We start from the raw sequence: 17626 nt of genomic DNA on the forward strand, positions 1-17626 counted from the left end.
AATTTAAAAAAAATTACGATGTAAAAACATTTTAAAAGAGATATCACAATCTGTGGAATATTCTAACAAGATCCTTCCTTACAACCTTCAGAAGCGTATCAAGTGCCACAATAAATAAGCAAGGTGTAAACGAATCAGCATTTCCCCACCATTTTTTTGTTTTTTTTTCCACGAGAACGATATTTTTAAAAATATAGATATAATTTTATTCGTCTGAATTGAGATCCTATTTATTTTGTTTCAATGATTAAGAAAATGTATTTTTCAGTCTTTCCAAATAACGATTTATTACTTTTGGTTTATGTAGATATAATTAGTTAATATATACATTATAACGTGCTTTTAAAAATAATATTACTTTTTTAAATATAATTATTATTTTATAAATAATATTATATTTTATATTTTAAAATATAATAATTATTTTATGGGTTGATCCGATCTAAACCCATTTAGGTTGTGGGTAAAGAAAAAATTAGTTCAATTTAGGTTACAAATTTTGTAGGGACTTTTTTCCTGCCCCCATCAATTTTCTTCCTGCACCTATCAAATTTCTTCCTGTACTCCATTATTTTAGAAATATTCTTTACAAAGTCACTCAACCCTCCTATTCCGTAAATATGTTTTCGAAATTGATTTAGTGTGTTCTGGAAATAAAATCCGAAATGACGGAGTGTAAGGAGAAATGTGGTAGCTTACTGGAAGAAACTTTTTAATATGGTCAGACTTCCTTTTTAGGCATTTCAGTCATAGTTAGCTATAATAAGTAATGAGAGATGCTTCTCCGATGTGCTCTGAATGAATTGTCAGTTTTCACCAAAAACTATTAAGAGACGTCGCATAAGAGTTGAGTACCACAGTTTCTTGGAGAGAAAAGCAATCAATGATGAATAATTATACGTCATCCTTTTTTTTTGTAACAAACTCACTGTCTAGAATAATCGTTACAATGTGGTAACTAACAAAAAAGCTAATAATCTTTCGAAAAAGTTATGTCACTCAATAAAATAAAATCCTGATAAGATGTATTCAGTAGATTATGACTTAGCATATCATCTTCAGTAAGAGTCTATCCTCAAAGATTAAGAATAATTTTATCAAAAAGCGAAGGATAAAAAACAACTCTTTTAATCTTAATGCAAAAAATTTGATAGACTAAAAATACACTTAAAACTTTAATAAATTAATAAAAATGTCCCAAATAATACACCTAACTACATCATCATAAACAGTGTTATTTAACTCCCAAAACTGAAAAATGTATTTGGCAAGAATGAAAAGTTCTAAGTGAAGGAGAAAAGATATTTAAACTTTTTTTAACATCAAATTGTTGTTAAACTTAATAAATATTTGAAAAATAAAGCATTCAAAAGGGTAATAATCTTGATTCCAAAAAGCACTTAGACTTCTGAACTACCTTCACCGATAACAAAATACGTATTCTACATTTTTCTTGTCCTGCCAATCTAACATTTGGTAGTTTTTTTTTTTTTTTTTAGTTTAACTGTGTAACTTGGTAAGTTTGGTATAATTGGCGTTCATAAAAACCACAAACAACCTTCGACCGATCAATTAGTAAATTTCAATTAATAATGTTCTACTAAATGGGTTCAAAAATACTCAAGCTACTACAAAAAATTAGAATAATGTTTTACTAAGTAAAGTCAAAACCCTGTATCACAAGATTTTTGTTAAAACACCCCAAATATCCTAAGGGGAAAAATAGGAAACCTAGTTGTTATACTCTGGAAAAGACACACAGGATATACAACAGAAAATCTGCTGTATTACATAAAGAATAGATAGACTATGTGCAGATGTACTTCAGCAGTGTTGTTTACACCCTTTCCATTTCCCTTTTACATTCCTTTTTCCCACCCCTTGGTCTCCCCTATTATACAATTTCCAGGGTAGAGTAAAAAGACATTATCGACATACCTTTCAAACAGTTTTACATACAAAAATTCTAATGAAAGAATTGCACCTGTGGCCGCGAAGATATATTATTTCAATGAGATAAAACCCTGGAAATTTTTAACATACAAAAATGAAAACATGTTATAACTTTGTAAATGTACAGCAATTGAATATGGCTCGTATATAGAAAAATTGCAAGACCTTTAGTTAAAGAGTCAAGAAGTAAAAGCAAAAAGCCTATCTGCAATTTTTGTGCGGCATATTGGACATTCAGAACAAGCGAGTGAACAAGATTTACACACTGCAATGGCAAACAAGAGGTTGCAATTCAGGCTGAAAATAGAGTTAAAACAAGGAAATTGCAAAAGATGGAGGCAAAAAAAATACTTACAACAAAAATGCCGGCATGGAAGAAGAATTGCTGCGGTTGACGACTCAAAACATACTTTACAAACATGGGAATTAGTATCTCCATTGCCAAGATGCTTGAATTCTTTTTCCCTCATCTCTTGCATGCGTGCCTAAAATAGGAAGTTACAGATCAAAAAGTGTACCTATGGAGCCTTTTGTTAAATTACAAACCACAAAACTGTACAGTAAAATTGAATGCAATGCCTTCTGAGAGCTAGTCACCAAAAATATGAAGATAATTCATCATGCAGGTAAAAGTAGCAGTCCAAATACTTCTACAGTCTGCACATTGCTATATAATTTAGACCTCCTTCATACCAAACATTTGTTACAAAGAACTGTTAAAATGTAGAAAAGTCATTGGTCCTTCAGAACTTGAAAAAGATTGTTTTAGAGAAAAAATGTAAATCACTCACTGGTTAATCTTGAATTTCACATAATATGTACTGAGAGAAGTCTGAAGCATATTCTAATATTTGCTAATTGAGTTTTAGGTTAAATAATTTTTGGTACATTCAAAACTAGTCCACAATAAAATTGGAAACTACAAAAAAAATTCAGCATTTTTATTCCTAACATTGAATGCAAAGCCGGTCATAGCAATAACTTTATTGGTCTAATGATATATTCCAAGTGTGCTAATACAAATTCACATATTTATTAAATAATGAGAATAAAAATAATGAAACAACTATGTAGGTACAAATTTTAACAGTAAATTTTGAAGATACCAAATATTTATTTAACTGTAGTTTTTGAAACAAAATATGTGGAGCGAGGTCTAGACATCCAAATGTGTTCATCAAGGAAGAATTTATGGCCATTTAGAACTAACACCATAAAATACTTGGGATCTATATAAAAGTAGCCAGTTCCACATTTTCCATGTTGAAAGAAACAAACAGATAAACGTCTATGGGTGTTACCTTAAGACGAACAACCAAAGGGTCTTCATTGGTTTTTTCTTTTTCTTGTATTGATATATCTAAAACCTGCTCCTTGGGGACAATACTACTTTCAATGTCATTAGTTTTCAGATCGTCTACTTGAACGTCTTCATCACATTTTTTTGTATCATTGTTTGATTCCGGCGTGGCAGTCCCTTCTTTCTTTAACTTAGCCACAAGAACCCACATATTTGCTAAATCATTCTCCAGCGAGGCTTCTCTTTTTTTGGCCTCTTCAACCTTTTTCCTGTATTCGTCTTCCAGAAATTCCTTCTCAGATAATGCAGCCTCAAGAGCTGCCTCTCGCTGTCTCCTAGCTTGCAATTCCATCCTCAGATCATTAGCGTCAAGATTCCATGACTCAAACTCATCCATACCAGCTCCGAAATTTTCATTAGCACGGCCAGAAATTCTCCCCTTCCTCCCAGATCTTGCATCATTGTATTTGCGGCCAACACCATTAGCTGTTTGTACAACAGAATTTCGAGTGTTAGCCTGGTCTCGCGCAGCCATCAATTCCTTTTCCAATTTTGCGTTCTGCAATGAAAGTTTAGTAACTTCCCCAGCTAAATTTTTCAACTCCACAGCAGCAGCAGAAGCCAGTTCTTTGGCATAAGAAGCCTCTTCAGAGAGTTTCTGATTCTGAACATGCAACCCGCTATTCTCTTCTGATAATTGAACCTGTTCGAGCTTCAGCTTTTCGTTTTCAATCTCCTGAATAGTGAATAAATATGACAGGCAATTCAATCAAAGCAAAACTGCAAATTGGACAAAAAAACTAAACCATTGCTAATTCTAGTAACTTCAAATATCTAGTTTCCACAGAATCCTTAAAATTAATTTTAAATAATAATACTTCATTTTAGAACTTGTAACTAACAGACTGAAGACAGAGGAAGTACGAAGAGAAGTAGGGAAGCAGTAACCAAGGGAAAAACAAAAACCTAATGTAAGGATTTATGAAGCACGTAATCCTCTTAACCATGGGGCTTCAAAAGAATGAATTAATAGTTACCTGGGATTGTATTTTCCTTTTCAGCTCATCAATGTGTTCTCCAAATGTACACTGATCAGCAATCACTAACGAGGTACCAATTGGGACTGTTGCAAGTTGCTGCTCTAGCAGCTTCACCTTTTCCTGCAATTCTCTATTTTCAGAACACTGTCAACAAAATAACAAAAGAAGGGGTGTCAAGATTCTCGTAGCAATAAGCGGTTTCTATTGCCTCTTTAACTTAAAGGATGAAGAAAACAACCAAAAAGATAAACTCGAACCTTATTATCTAACTGTTCTTGAAGGACACGGTTGTCTGCCGATTTTATCTATAGAGATATATTAAAAACTCTAAATTATTGTAAGCTAATAATCATTGACTAGATAAATTCATAAACTCATAATCCGTATTATATCAAAGAAATTAGCTGGAAAATATCAGAGGGTACAAACGTAATGGAAATAAATTGATGACTAGTGATGAATAATAGACATACCTCCAGCTCAAAGGCCTTTTCATCACACTGCGTCATTAATCTTGAGATTGTCTGTAACAAAACACCAAAGAAATCAAAAATTAAAAATTACCTTTATTGAAGCATTTATAGAAATACAACTTTCCAGATGTTAGAATACCAAAGAATTTCAATATCAAAATAGCCACCTGCTGCATTTCAATCAGAGAAGAGTTAGCTACGGAAGATTCACCACTCTCAATTATTCTTTGCTCTAAAATGCTCATTTGCTTCCTTTTTGCTTGGATCTCTTGCTCTAAGTTCTCAATCTGTAAAAAGAAATTCAGATTTCATATAAAGGGTTTCTACCAAAAAACTTAAATCTGCGAAGTGTCATATCAATTAGAGTTAGGTACAGAACTTGTTGTAACATGGAGCGTCGAGGTCACTTAAAAAATGTGCGTACATATGTTTGTAGAAACATGTGCAGTCAGTGGTTTCAGGTGTAATTACGTAATACTTGTAGATTCATATTTATGGGATATATTATAAGCACTTTTTTAATTGCACAAACAGAAAAGAAAATTTATTTTATCATAATTTTCGATATTGCACACAATATATGAAATAAGCGTGCTGCAAAACTTTAATAAAGATAAATTTGAAAATAGTAAAAGTATTTTTTTTAAGTAATAAATAAAAAATTTGAGAAGGAAGGAGTCGCATAAGGGCTTCCAACTCCATCATTGCGTTCTGCACTGAAAATTTGGTAACTTCCTGAGCTAAATTCTTGCTGCCATGAAAAACGTAGAGTACGAGGTACACACGCATGATTTCCAAGTCATATTTTAGCACATCCGCCACTACTCTGAATTCCTTGATTTTACGGAAAAATTAAATTATCGCAAATACTTTATTAGTTCTGCTCCGCATCTACCAATATGTTCGAAAGGTTCGCAGGATACCTGTATTTTGGAGCTTTCAGGATCATTTACAGACTGCTCCATTAAGCGTTTCAGAGTGCTGGTACTGAAAGCGATATCTCCAGCAAGCATTTTGACTTGCTCGACAAGAAGATCCATCTCATCAGACATTGTCATCCCTCCCTACAATTTAATATGCAGTTAGAAAGGAGATTTAATAAAAGCCAACACTTTTGAAGAATGAAAATACAGTGAGATAAAATAAGTCATAAAAAAGGCAATACTTTTTTAGAAACATCGCAGCGAAGGATATTGTATCAGTATTTACATATAAAATATATATATATATATATATATATATATATATATATATACACACACATATAGAAATCGATCATAAGTCACAAGGGAACCCCACGATGACGGCATCGAATGAGTATGAGGTTTTCACTAGCTTTTGAAATTTAGATAGGCCCTCTAACAATTTCACTATGCATTATTTTAGCCAGGACTATGACACATTTACGCAGATGAGGCATTTAATATGCAGATTATGGAATGAGACAAGCAAACACATTGTTGAGGGGAATGGGAACATAAATCTACCGCTGGTAGTCGTATTGGTTCAGTGATGATACTGCTAGTTGGGGAGAGTTCTTCATTCCGTCTACTTGACGATCTCATATGTCTAACATCATGAGACAGATCAGATGACACAGTGGAAACATCTTTTTGACTCTCACTTTCAATCAAAAGTGATCCATCACGTAGGGCATCATAATTCTGGAAGAAAAAGGAATAAGCTAGATTTATATGGAAGGAAGATATCTTTCTGATAATAGCAAAATACTTTAATTCATATAATTAAGAAGTCAATAACCAACTGAGCCTGAAAGCGTAAAGAAGTAGAGGCTTGAATATCGCATACCCCTCACGAGAACGCCATTTGTGCTTGAAATATGGGCAATGCTTATGCTAGATTTACCAAGGGTTAAATTTATTTATTTTTACCAAGAAAACTGCAGCAAGGATAAAATACTTGACCACTTCATTACAAATATTTACACTTCAATATATTGGGAGTGGGGATGAAAATTGGCCAAAACTGCTTGTGGAGGTCAATGGCCTAGCCTCTATCAGGCAGGCTCAGGTAAAGTAAGACCTACTATAAAGCCAGGCTCGATTCTTTCATAAAAGTATATTTAATTCAAAGATCGTTTAAACTGATTGTGTCCTAAATTTCAGAACTAAGTCACGCTAAAACATTCAAACCCAACTTATATCCACCCGTAGGTGCAAAGAATTAACTAAGACTAAAATGAGCTACACGATCACGAGGTGGCCAGATTTAGAATGAGAAACTCAATCTGCACAAAAATATTGCATTACATCATGACTAGGAGCTTAAAGTACTTGCACTTTTAGAATGGTTATTAATTTAAAAAGCAGTCAAACACATTTCACACCAATTGAAGGAAAAACTCACATCATCCTCACCAACAGAGTGACTCTGATGGTGACTGGTAGCTTCAGTTACATATCCCGGAATTGCATTCTTTGATGAAACCAGAATGAGCTTTGTTAGCTTCTGGATCCGACTCATAAGAGCAACCTTCGCTTCTTCCTCTTCTTCCAATCTTGACTGCATTTTAACTTGACCTTCTTCCAACTACTCGTGTCAATTGTACCAAATAAGAATCAGATCTCGAACACAAATACAAAAAACCCGATTAAGAAATGAAAAATTAAACAATTCAGGGCAAGCTAAGAACCTTTTGTTTTAAGCTCATGATCTCCTCGTGATTGACACCAAGTTGCATTCCCTTCTTAAGCTGATCAAGTTCATGTTTAAGGACAGAAATTTCTCTCTGGTATTTCTTAATTAGAGATTTTTCGTCAATAATCTGTTTCAACAAAATATTCAATAGTCAATCAAAACCTCACCGGCATGATAATAGTCACCTAGTTCATTTTATGAATAATAGCCAGACTGTTATGTGGCTAATTACCAGACTGTTATGTGGCTAATTAATAGATCTTCAGAGAACACAAAAAAATGAACCGGACCTTATTACGTGAGGCATATATCTCTACTCTCTTTGCCCTGCTAGCAAACTTCAAGGTATTATGAGTTTCTTCCATATTACTGGACGCTGGAGTTACGGTGCAAATAAGCTGAAATTTCCATGTTAAAGACGACATTAATATGGTGCAATGGTGCTCATGCAGACATTCTAACATACTTTGTTCAAATACATCCATTATGGTGAATAAAGAGAATGGAAAGAGTTTCAAAAGACCATGCCCTATTTCAAGAATCTATTGCAATAAACTGGGGTTCAAATTGAAATTGTCATGTTAATTCTGAATCATAGTTCATACCAAATCAATAAATACAAGAAGCAAATAAAAAGAAAAATCTCGAAAGGTTTCATATAAATGCTAAAAAATGTATAATGCTTAGTATAATAAATTTAAAATTACAAAACTGCTACGTAACCATAATTGTCAGAAAAACAAAAATCATGTAATTTTTTAGTGAAGCCTTTATTTCAAAAGATTGACAACAGCAATTAGACAGCCAAATTTAGTGTATAGTAATAGAATGAGTAAGTAATGTCTGAAAACTATTTCAAAAGAATAAAAATAGAGGATGAAACTGATAAACTAGAAAGCATTTCAATAGGGTTTCCTCAGTTCCTCTTTACAATTTAAAGTTTAACTTCTTTATTTCATTGACGAGGAAAGGTAAAGAAAAAGAAATAACTAAGTTGCAGAATCATGCAGAATTACACCAATCCATACAGCTAAGCTATCAAATGATTCTAAATGCCGCTATTCATCATTTGATATGAATTGCAAATTGTAAGATTCTAATATTTATGGTCTATTGAAATAGAACACTCAATAATGTATTCCTCTATCCTTATAATATGTTGAATGTACAAAAAAATGGTTATAATGGAAATTTATTATTCGTATTCAAATTAACAACCACTTTAAGACTGATTTTTTAGGTCCAAGATGTCTCAACAACTGTGTAAAATAAAAAGGGACACCAAAAACAGATAAAGATTTTTTATCATTAAAGGTGTAGTAGAATCCCAAACTCACCGAAACATGGCCATGTCCACTAAGCGAAGACTGCAGGAGGCGAGTAAGCTTTGAGTCACGATATGGAACATGAGATGCTTTCCCTTCACTTAATTTTCCAATAACCTTTAAATTGAAACCATAAAATCAAGGCTTTCAGGAGGCGGAATTTGTGATCTTTGGCAAAAAGAGAAACAGTAAATTATCTAACTAGTGATCAGGTCTCCCAAAAAGAAAATCATAACATTAATAATAGACAACAAATATAGGAAATGACACCTACTGTTCCAAGTGTCAGAAGACTTTTGTTTATGTAAGATCCTTCTTTTCTTCTTAATCCAGTAGTTTCAGTTTTTGAGCTCTCAGATCCCGCAAGATCGATCAAGTTCTAATCGAAGAATGCAAGTACAAAAATAAGAATAGTAGGCAATGTATGTATGCATGTTATCTGAAAACTTCTTAATAATGTTCACATACAAGCTGAGAGAAGACCACTCCGTCATAATCTTCACCGTGGGCACTGCTTTCAATCATCTGCAAATGAATTGGATAGCAATAACAATGCAGATTAGCATTGAAAGAAAAAATGGCTTACCAAGGTCCAGGAATCCAAATACATTAGCTGAGGAAAAAATTAAACATTTAACCAGCACGTAATAAATGCAGCATGTAAGCATAATTTGAGTCCAACTTAGCCATTAAAAATCCTGAGGCCTCATGCTGTGATGTAGATATATTTCCTTTGGAAATAAGACACCGTGTACACATGTTGCTACAACACAAAATTTCGATACTGTAATTCCAAGAATGCTTACAAGTGTAAAAATCGTGTGACTTCGGCTGCTGAAAAGATTAAAATTATTTGATCCAACATGACGATGCTCTGCCATTATATAACATCCTCATTAATAAAGTAACATTTAACCAACAATTAACCATGAGAGCTTTATTATTAAAAACACAGGCAAATGTAACTCTCGGTATCAACTTTAACCTTCCCCAGCAGCAATAAAGGAAAGGGCATGTCCAGGTGACAAAACAACTTCTTCCTTTATACCCTCCACATATGTTCCCTGAAATACATGCGAACATAAATCCTTGGTCACGACTACAACTAGCCTTAAGAAAACAAGAATTGTTTGAGAAGTTCAAAGTAAAGAAATTTCTATATGTTCTTCTAATAACAGATGGTGTCCTTGAATTATCTCGGTGGAAATTTTAACAGGAATGTTAGCTCTATCAAACAAACTTCTAAAATAAAAGTTCTTATACATGCCATGCCACGTTTCAAAGGCAACTATAAATATCCATTTGCCTATTGAAAGACAATTGAGAACAGTGTAGAAAAGAGTTCATTTTAAAATTTGGGAAGAACTAGTATAAATAATTTTAATTTCAATTAACTAAAAATAAGTAAGAAACCTGTGCATCTTCTCTAACACGTAAATTTTGGCCAGTAGGGTCGAGCAAATCATTTATCACCTGACAGAAGCAGAAACAGGAAAACATCTATTAAAACAAAAAAGAAAAAGAAGAAATATATCAGACAGTATAACATTTAACGTGATAATCAGTATCTCTAAATGCAGATCATAGAAAAATATAATTGAGGTAAGGCCTAAAGTGCTGCATTTAGTGATGAACTATGTTTTAAACCATGTTCAGAGCACAGAAGGTGGGATGTGTGAACACAGTTTGTTCCATTTTTACCTCATTGTATATTTCTAGATAGGAAACACGGAGTAAGAACTCTCTTCCTGGAGTCTGCATTAAAAGCAATTAGTTATTCAAAAGTAGTCATTTAAATAAAACAAGTACTGACTTATCAATCAAGAGTCAAGACGTACAACTAATGTATTCTGGGGGATAAATGGTGTGCAAGGTAAGTAGATGCCTACTTGGCCACAAGTACGGCACACAAAATAATAGAGAACTGATAATAACATATACAAAAGACACTGCCTATAGTTCAAAGCACGATATTGTAGTGAATAGCAATGGTCAGAGCCACACAAGTACTTCTAAATAAACCCACAAATAACAAAGACTTCATCAACATTTACTAAGTTAGCATGAAAGCTCACATCTTGGATAATGCTGAAAACATCTTTGATAGCCAGCGGTATGATACCAGGACAATTCTGGTCTCCCTGCAAATATCATTTTTAAAATGCAAATAAGAAACACAACTTTAAAGATCAAGTAAATTTATAAAAGTACACAATGAAGAAGATTCTAGGAATGAATGAATTGGAAAGGGAAACAATAAATATGTTATTGTAAATAGTCGTAAGACTTTAGAGTCATCCAAAAATTTGAATCCCAAATCATGCTACTGAATTTCAAAATTGAACGTACAAAGTTGCAATACTGAATTACACTACATCTACTTGAAACCATATGATATGTAACAAGCAACACAACCATAAAAATGGCTGCTAGTTTCATATGATAATTAATAATCTGCTCTCAAATCGCAAGTTTCGGTTCTCGAAAGTTTCAGTTTAACTGACCCTTTACAAAGCAATTATTGTATCTTTATATGAATAAAATCTATATTTTCTGTTAATGAATTGGACCTTCAAACTAATACAAAAATTATGTTCAATACATTAAAATAAAACTTTTAGTTGTACTTCTTTTAATTCGATCACCAGTACTTATGTCCCTCAAGTGCCACGTAAATTATTAACTTCTAAGATGAATGACAAGGAACTTGTGGCATTTGTTGTTTGTAAAATGATAACTGATAACTAATGTAGTGCACAGTGATAATTCACTAAAACGTGTAAGAAATGACAACTAAATATCTCCTGCTATCCATAAAATATCGATCTCAACCGTAAGTAAGTTTATAGAGTTAAAAGTTCCCCCAAAACTTCTTTACCGTTTGCCAAAGAATCATCGAACAAAATAATATAAAAAGTAAAGGCTTAAAAGAAAGTTGCTTTCATGTAACATGTTTTACTGTATTAGAAAATTGAAAACAGAAAAAATTAGTAATTCATCAAAAAGACCTCACAATTGACAAATAAACTACGACACAAAATAACTACTCCCTTTCGTTCAAAATACCCACCGGTAAAGGTTATTCACTCAAAAGGATAAAAAATATAAAATAACACTAATAACAAGAAAATACACATTTGACTAACTTACCTTCATTAAAATGCCAAAATTATTGTCACTTCATTGATATTTATTTTTTTTCCCAAAATAGGCTGAACCAACACGCACTTAATGAAGATATTAAGAGATATGGATAAAGGTGGAAAAAACATAATTAAATATGAGAAAATAGCTCATACAATGAGTGAAAAAGATTTATATATTGTTGTTCAATCACAAATTAATATGTAAGGTAACTCAATTAATTGTTCAAATAACTGTCTCAAAAATCATATCTAGCATAATTTCCAATCGTGTAATAATAATAATAATATATAAAAATTAATCCCAGTGTATTTAATTAAATCCTTATGCTAAAGTTAAATTCAAACAAAACGATTTCTAAATAGTCAGACAGGTTTGAATCGGAGAGAGCAGGAAGACGATAACCCGTAATAAATATCTGCATAATTTACTAATTCAAACGACTGACTATATGGTACAATATAATGAAGAGATAAAACATAGACATTTGACTTTTATAGTATACAAGATTCAAATCAGTACATTAATTTTAAAGGTGACACTTACATGCATAGTATGTGTCTTACCACTACTCGTCACACCGTATGCAAACACAGTTCCTGCAATGTTTATCATAAGTTATCTTCTAAACCCAGAAAACTCCAACAGCACTAAAGACATAACCAGTACGTATTAACCATTGAAATCTAGCTATTAACTATATGCATCAGTGGAAACTGAAGTAGCTTCCATCAAAGAAATAGAACGACTCTACAATTGCCACTAAATGGGACACTGCCAGAGAGGCATCACATCCCGTTGTGAAAAATTGTCTTGAATCCAGAGTTCATACCGTTTACACCATCCATGGCAGACTTCACAACAGGTTTGGCAGCTACTTCGTACACCTCGTCGGAATTTGTATGCGGTCCGAACACTCTATCTGTCACAAATCAATTCAGAATTCTAACATCCATATCCATAATTTTCTACACAAAGACCAAAAACCCAATTGCTCTCTACTAGTTCCACAAAAAATCAAATGAAGAGGAGTTCAAAATGAAAATACCAAATGCATAAGCAGTAGCTGGATTATACTCGTTTCTCACAATCTTGTCACCATCCGCATACCACGCGATCTCGTCTCCTCTATGGTACTCTCTTTCACTACAGCCACACAACACCGTAACACTCATTCGATCACAGATAAATCAACGCGGAAAAGATAGAAACAAACCGAACGATTCGGTTTCTCTAAAACTCACAGCTAATGGATCTGATTTCATAGCTACAGATCTAAGCATTACCTCAACGGCCTGAACCGAATCGTGACCGAAATGCTATCCCGAGACCTGGAAGGATCCACCGGCTCCATGATCACCTCGTCCTCCATTCCGAACTCCACCGGCGAAGGATTACCGTAACCATAGCCGATTGAATCGCTGCGACCGCGACTCGGAGTCATGGACGGACCGCCACCGCCGCCGGAGTTGTAAAACGACGACGTGGAAGAAGAACAGGAGCGAGGCATTACGCGTCCGTTGGTGACGGAAGAAGTGGATGAGGATGAGGAGTGAGGAGTAGAGGATTTGCGGTGCGAAAATGGCGAGCTGCTCCTTGCACGTGAGGGCGAGGCCATGAGTTGACTCACCGAGTTGGTGAGTCAATAGAAACCAGCAAAAATATGAATTAAAGAGAGAACACGAGAAGAAGAATAGAATGTGTCAGAACTCACATGGCGATGGAAAGAAAAGTCGAAGAACATTTAGTTCTATTTCCTCTCTTTTTCTTTTTCTTTTTTGTTTGTCTGCTTTGAAGCTTTGAGATATGATTATCACATAGAGTGAGAGTTTCGTTTTCTCTCAGACAGACGTGAGTTGCAGGTGAAGAGAGAGAGAGAGAGAGAGAGAGAGAGAGAGTGGGTGAAGAAGATGGTGAAAATGGTGAGAGATTGTAGGGCATGTCTCGGTTTAAATTTTTTTTTCTATGTAATTTTATTTTATTTTATGGGAAGATACAAAAAAATAATTTAGAAATTTCCAAATGCTGACATGGCGGATGACGATGTTGAGATGGGTTTTTAAACTAGCGGAACAGTGGAAGTGCCCGCGCAATAATATCAGAGAGGAATTGCTTTAAATAAGCCTAAACCTGAATTTGAGCGGGAGCACAGCAACAATAAAAATATGAATGGCCAATTTCCATAAATGCTAAACTTTATATAATTAAAATCTTTAATAAGTAAATATTATATATATTTTTATCAACCCGCAATATTTTTGTTCAAAATCTTTTGGAAAAAATAGAAATTCAATAAAACTTGAATCAATAACCTCCCTGTTGATAAGTATTTTTATAAAACTAGTGACAATAACTTGAATTAATAATAATTATATATATATATATATATATATATATATATGAATATATTCAATGAAAATTTAAGAAAATGGTTATTAATAAAATAATAACGATGTAATTAAACTACAGAAAAATAAAAAATGTAAAAACATTATACACGAAAACCATATATATATATATATATATATATATATATATATATATATATATATATATATATATATATATATATATATATATATATATATATATATATATATATATATATATATATATATATATATATATATATATATATATATATATATATATATATATATATATATATATTTGCTAACGCGCGTATGCGTATTTTCAGTTGGTATATTTTAGCAATATGTATCGGGTTTTAGTAAACAAAAATACTCTTATATATCATGGATTCTAAATTTTAAGGTTAAGGGTATTTTAATAATTTTCATTCTCAAAAGTAAAAAAAAAAGAAACCAACCCTTGATCACCTCTCTCATTCCTCTCAACCCTTTCACTTTCATCTCTCTAATCCCAACATTTTTTCTATCATCCTATGATAGCCTCAACTGAAAAAAAAAATCAGAACAATTTCTTACAAAAAATAATTTTATAATGAGTTTTCATTTTATAATTTTTATAGTATATAATTTTATCTAATTTTCACAAACAGCCTGGAGGGTATTTTTAGAAATGATGATCAAACATATGCAGATGATGAAATTAGAGAGGTTAGTGAAGATGGTGAAACTGAAGGTGAATATGTCAATGACTCAACTCTTTACAGAGACAATTTGTTTAACGACAAGTGTTTCTAGTTTCTTCAATTTGGGCTACAATAGGGATGACAGAGAAAATGTTGGAGTGAGAGAAATGAAAGAGAAAGGGTTTGAGGGGTTTGTCTACTAAAACTCGGTACACATTACTTATTAAGAATTCTTATGTGAAAAGATTTATTATATGATTTTTATATAGACCATGTTATTAAACTTTTTTTAACAATTTTTTGACAATAGACTATGTGTCATTATTTTATTGGTTCGTATATTTAAAACGAATCAATCACGAACTATTACAAGTGGTTGTACAAAAATTGTCAAAAAAAATTTTAATTTTTTTTTTCGTTTTTATATATGTTAGTATCAGTTGTGATGGGGAAATTTACTGTCAGAAAATAGATTTTGAAATCTATAATTAGTATGTGTACTAAATTACAGGTGTAACTTGAGTTGTTATACACAAATAAAAAATTGTGTTCTTTTTACGCTATAACAATGTATCGTGGTATGGATATATTAATTTTAAAATATAAAAAATTGTAATGTATAAGAAGTAAAAGAATATTCCAAGAACTACAACAATATAACAATACATGCTTTTTATTTTACTTTTTCTAAATCCTTAAATTTGGTCCTCCTTATTCAAATGTTTTATTCTCCTATTTTAAAATTTCCATACTTTAATTTAATTAATCATCGGTCATTTAACCTGTAATGAAAAAATATATATTTGTTATAAAGAAATTGTAATTTTTTGTATTTTAAAATTAATAATGTATTAATATTATGAGACTTTATTATTTTTTTATTATAAATTTTAAAATATAAATAGAAATTTTATAAACAACACATATTTATTTTATATATTTTTTTTAAGTTTTCTCTTTTCTTTTTATATTACTTAATTTTTCATTTATCGATTTAAAAATTAGAGATTGCTTGAGTGATCATTGTGACAAACTCTTTATTTCTGACCGATTAATTTATCAGTTTGAAAAAATTTGTCTTTTGTCTCTTTTTTAGGTTAGAGTTACTTATTCCTTTTTCATGTGAACAAAGTCTCCTTTGCATAGAGTTGTTTATAATATTTATTGATTGATGTTTTTAATGACATGCTCTAAATTGTTTGGTTGTTATCAAAGCAAGGGAAGCTAGTACTTAAGTCTTTTATATTGGTATGTTAAGTTCATTAATGCATGTCATTGATTGATTTCGAGTTATAAATAAGGTGTGATTGTTTTAAATAATTGGTTTTGTAGTAATCATGATTGTGTGCGAATATGTATACTATATGAATTGGTTGAATTGTGATTTATTGGTTTGATTTGGATTTAGTATGTTTAAGAAAGTTGTAATCTGAGCAATGGGTAAAAATGTACGAGTTTTCATGCCTAAAATTGTTTTGAACTAATTCACTAGAAAAATGTACCCATTTGATCAATCAAACAAGTATAAATCCACTTTAAAAGTACAAATTATAACTTTGATATCTAGTATAGCGTTGAGCGATGTTAGGGTGGCGTTGAGTGTATTATTTTACGAATAAGATATCATGCCAAGCACCCAATTTTACAAGAAGAATAACACTGAGTGTCAGTCTTATCGTTAAGCATCATCTTTTACAAAAGGTTTGGCGCTGAGTGCTACCTTTGAGCGTCACTTTGTGTATTGGATTTGCTTTCTTCTTTCACTATTTGATGTAGAATTATAACAAACTTTGTAAATGTTTATGATTATCATTATATTTGATTGGGATGGTAATATTGTCGTTGACATGTATGGTGATAAAGTTGAAGGAATTTTAAGGATAAATTATTTTTGGTAATAACTTTAATGTATGCCTTAACATATATGATTCTATGCGTGGTATATTGACCTTCTAATAACCATTCACACTCAGATAAAAAGAGTGTGTTATGTCGTGAAAAACAACAAAAGATTATACTCCAAGAACAATTTTTTGTCATAAGCACGAAGGGAATTAACTTTGTGTGTGGTTGGGTGATAAGCCCTTGAGGCTACAGAGCTTAGAAACCACCACAAATGCATACCTTTAACGAGTTTCGATGTCAATGACATGTATTCAGATAATTTAGTTTGAAGTCAATTGTTGTCTAAAAATATGTAGATTATTGTACCCTATCCACTTGCATTTGATATAGTTTAAATAGCATGATGTTTTTGTTCACTAGCACACACTGCATTCTTTTGTGTTTTATTGATCTTTTGTGATTATCACTCAACTATGTAAGTATGTACTCAAGTAAGTGATGATATACTTTAAATGGGAGACAATGATGTGATGGAATAATTTATAAATTTCTTTGAATGTTTTGTATAAGAGTTATTTTGTTTTGGAAAACTCAAATAATATATATATATATATATTCTCGTTTTGTGTTATTAAATTTTATAATATTTTATTTAGTAATTTAATAGTATTAAATAGAATGTTAGAGTGTTAAAAAAATGTAGCTACACACTAAAATAAATACAAATGAGTTATAAATTTAATTTAATAATAAACGTAAAAAAATAATATATAATAGTTGTGAGTTCAACTCAATTTTTAAAACAAAAAGAATAAAAAGTTTAATTTAAAATT

General features: G+C 31.8%; 1 protein-coding gene across 2 annotated transcripts; it reads right to left on the reverse strand.

Moving 5' to 3' along the window:
- Nucleotides 1-1766: 1766 nt before the first annotated feature.
- On the reverse strand, nucleotides 1767-13749 carry LOC108340395 (kinesin-like protein KIN-7D, mitochondrial). 2 transcript variants are annotated; one of them, XM_017577752.2, is made up of 25 exons: nucleotides 13180-13749; nucleotides 12942-13039; nucleotides 12726-12815; nucleotides 12440-12492; nucleotides 10825-10890; nucleotides 10451-10504; nucleotides 10163-10222; nucleotides 9735-9813; nucleotides 9556-9623; nucleotides 9218-9274; nucleotides 9024-9128; nucleotides 8762-8866; nucleotides 7715-7822; nucleotides 7420-7551; nucleotides 7134-7316; nucleotides 6254-6430; nucleotides 5690-5830; nucleotides 4934-5053; nucleotides 4767-4817; nucleotides 4551-4598; nucleotides 4291-4437; nucleotides 3255-3989; nucleotides 2309-2438; nucleotides 2119-2218; nucleotides 1767-2024 (listed from the first exon to the last, which is right to left on the reverse strand). In XM_017577752.2, exons 1-24 carry the CDS (start codon nucleotides 13509-13511, stop codon nucleotides 2133-2135), a joined length of 3225 nt encoding a protein of 1074 aa, XP_017433241.1. In that variant the 5' UTR covers nucleotides 13512-13749; the 3' UTR covers nucleotides 1767-2024; nucleotides 2119-2132. The 2 variants fall into 2 exon arrangements, with proteins under 2 accessions (XP_017433241.1, XP_017433243.1); XM_017577754.2 differs by lacking the exon at nucleotides 6254-6430.
- Between the last annotated feature and the right edge of the window lie 3877 nt (nucleotides 13750-17626).

Source organism: Vigna angularis, chromosome 5, assembly GCF_016808095.1.
Source record: "Vigna angularis cultivar LongXiaoDou No.4 chromosome 5, ASM1680809v1, whole genome shotgun sequence".
NCBI classification, from domain to species: Eukaryota; Viridiplantae; Streptophyta; class Magnoliopsida; order Fabales; family Fabaceae; genus Vigna; species Vigna angularis.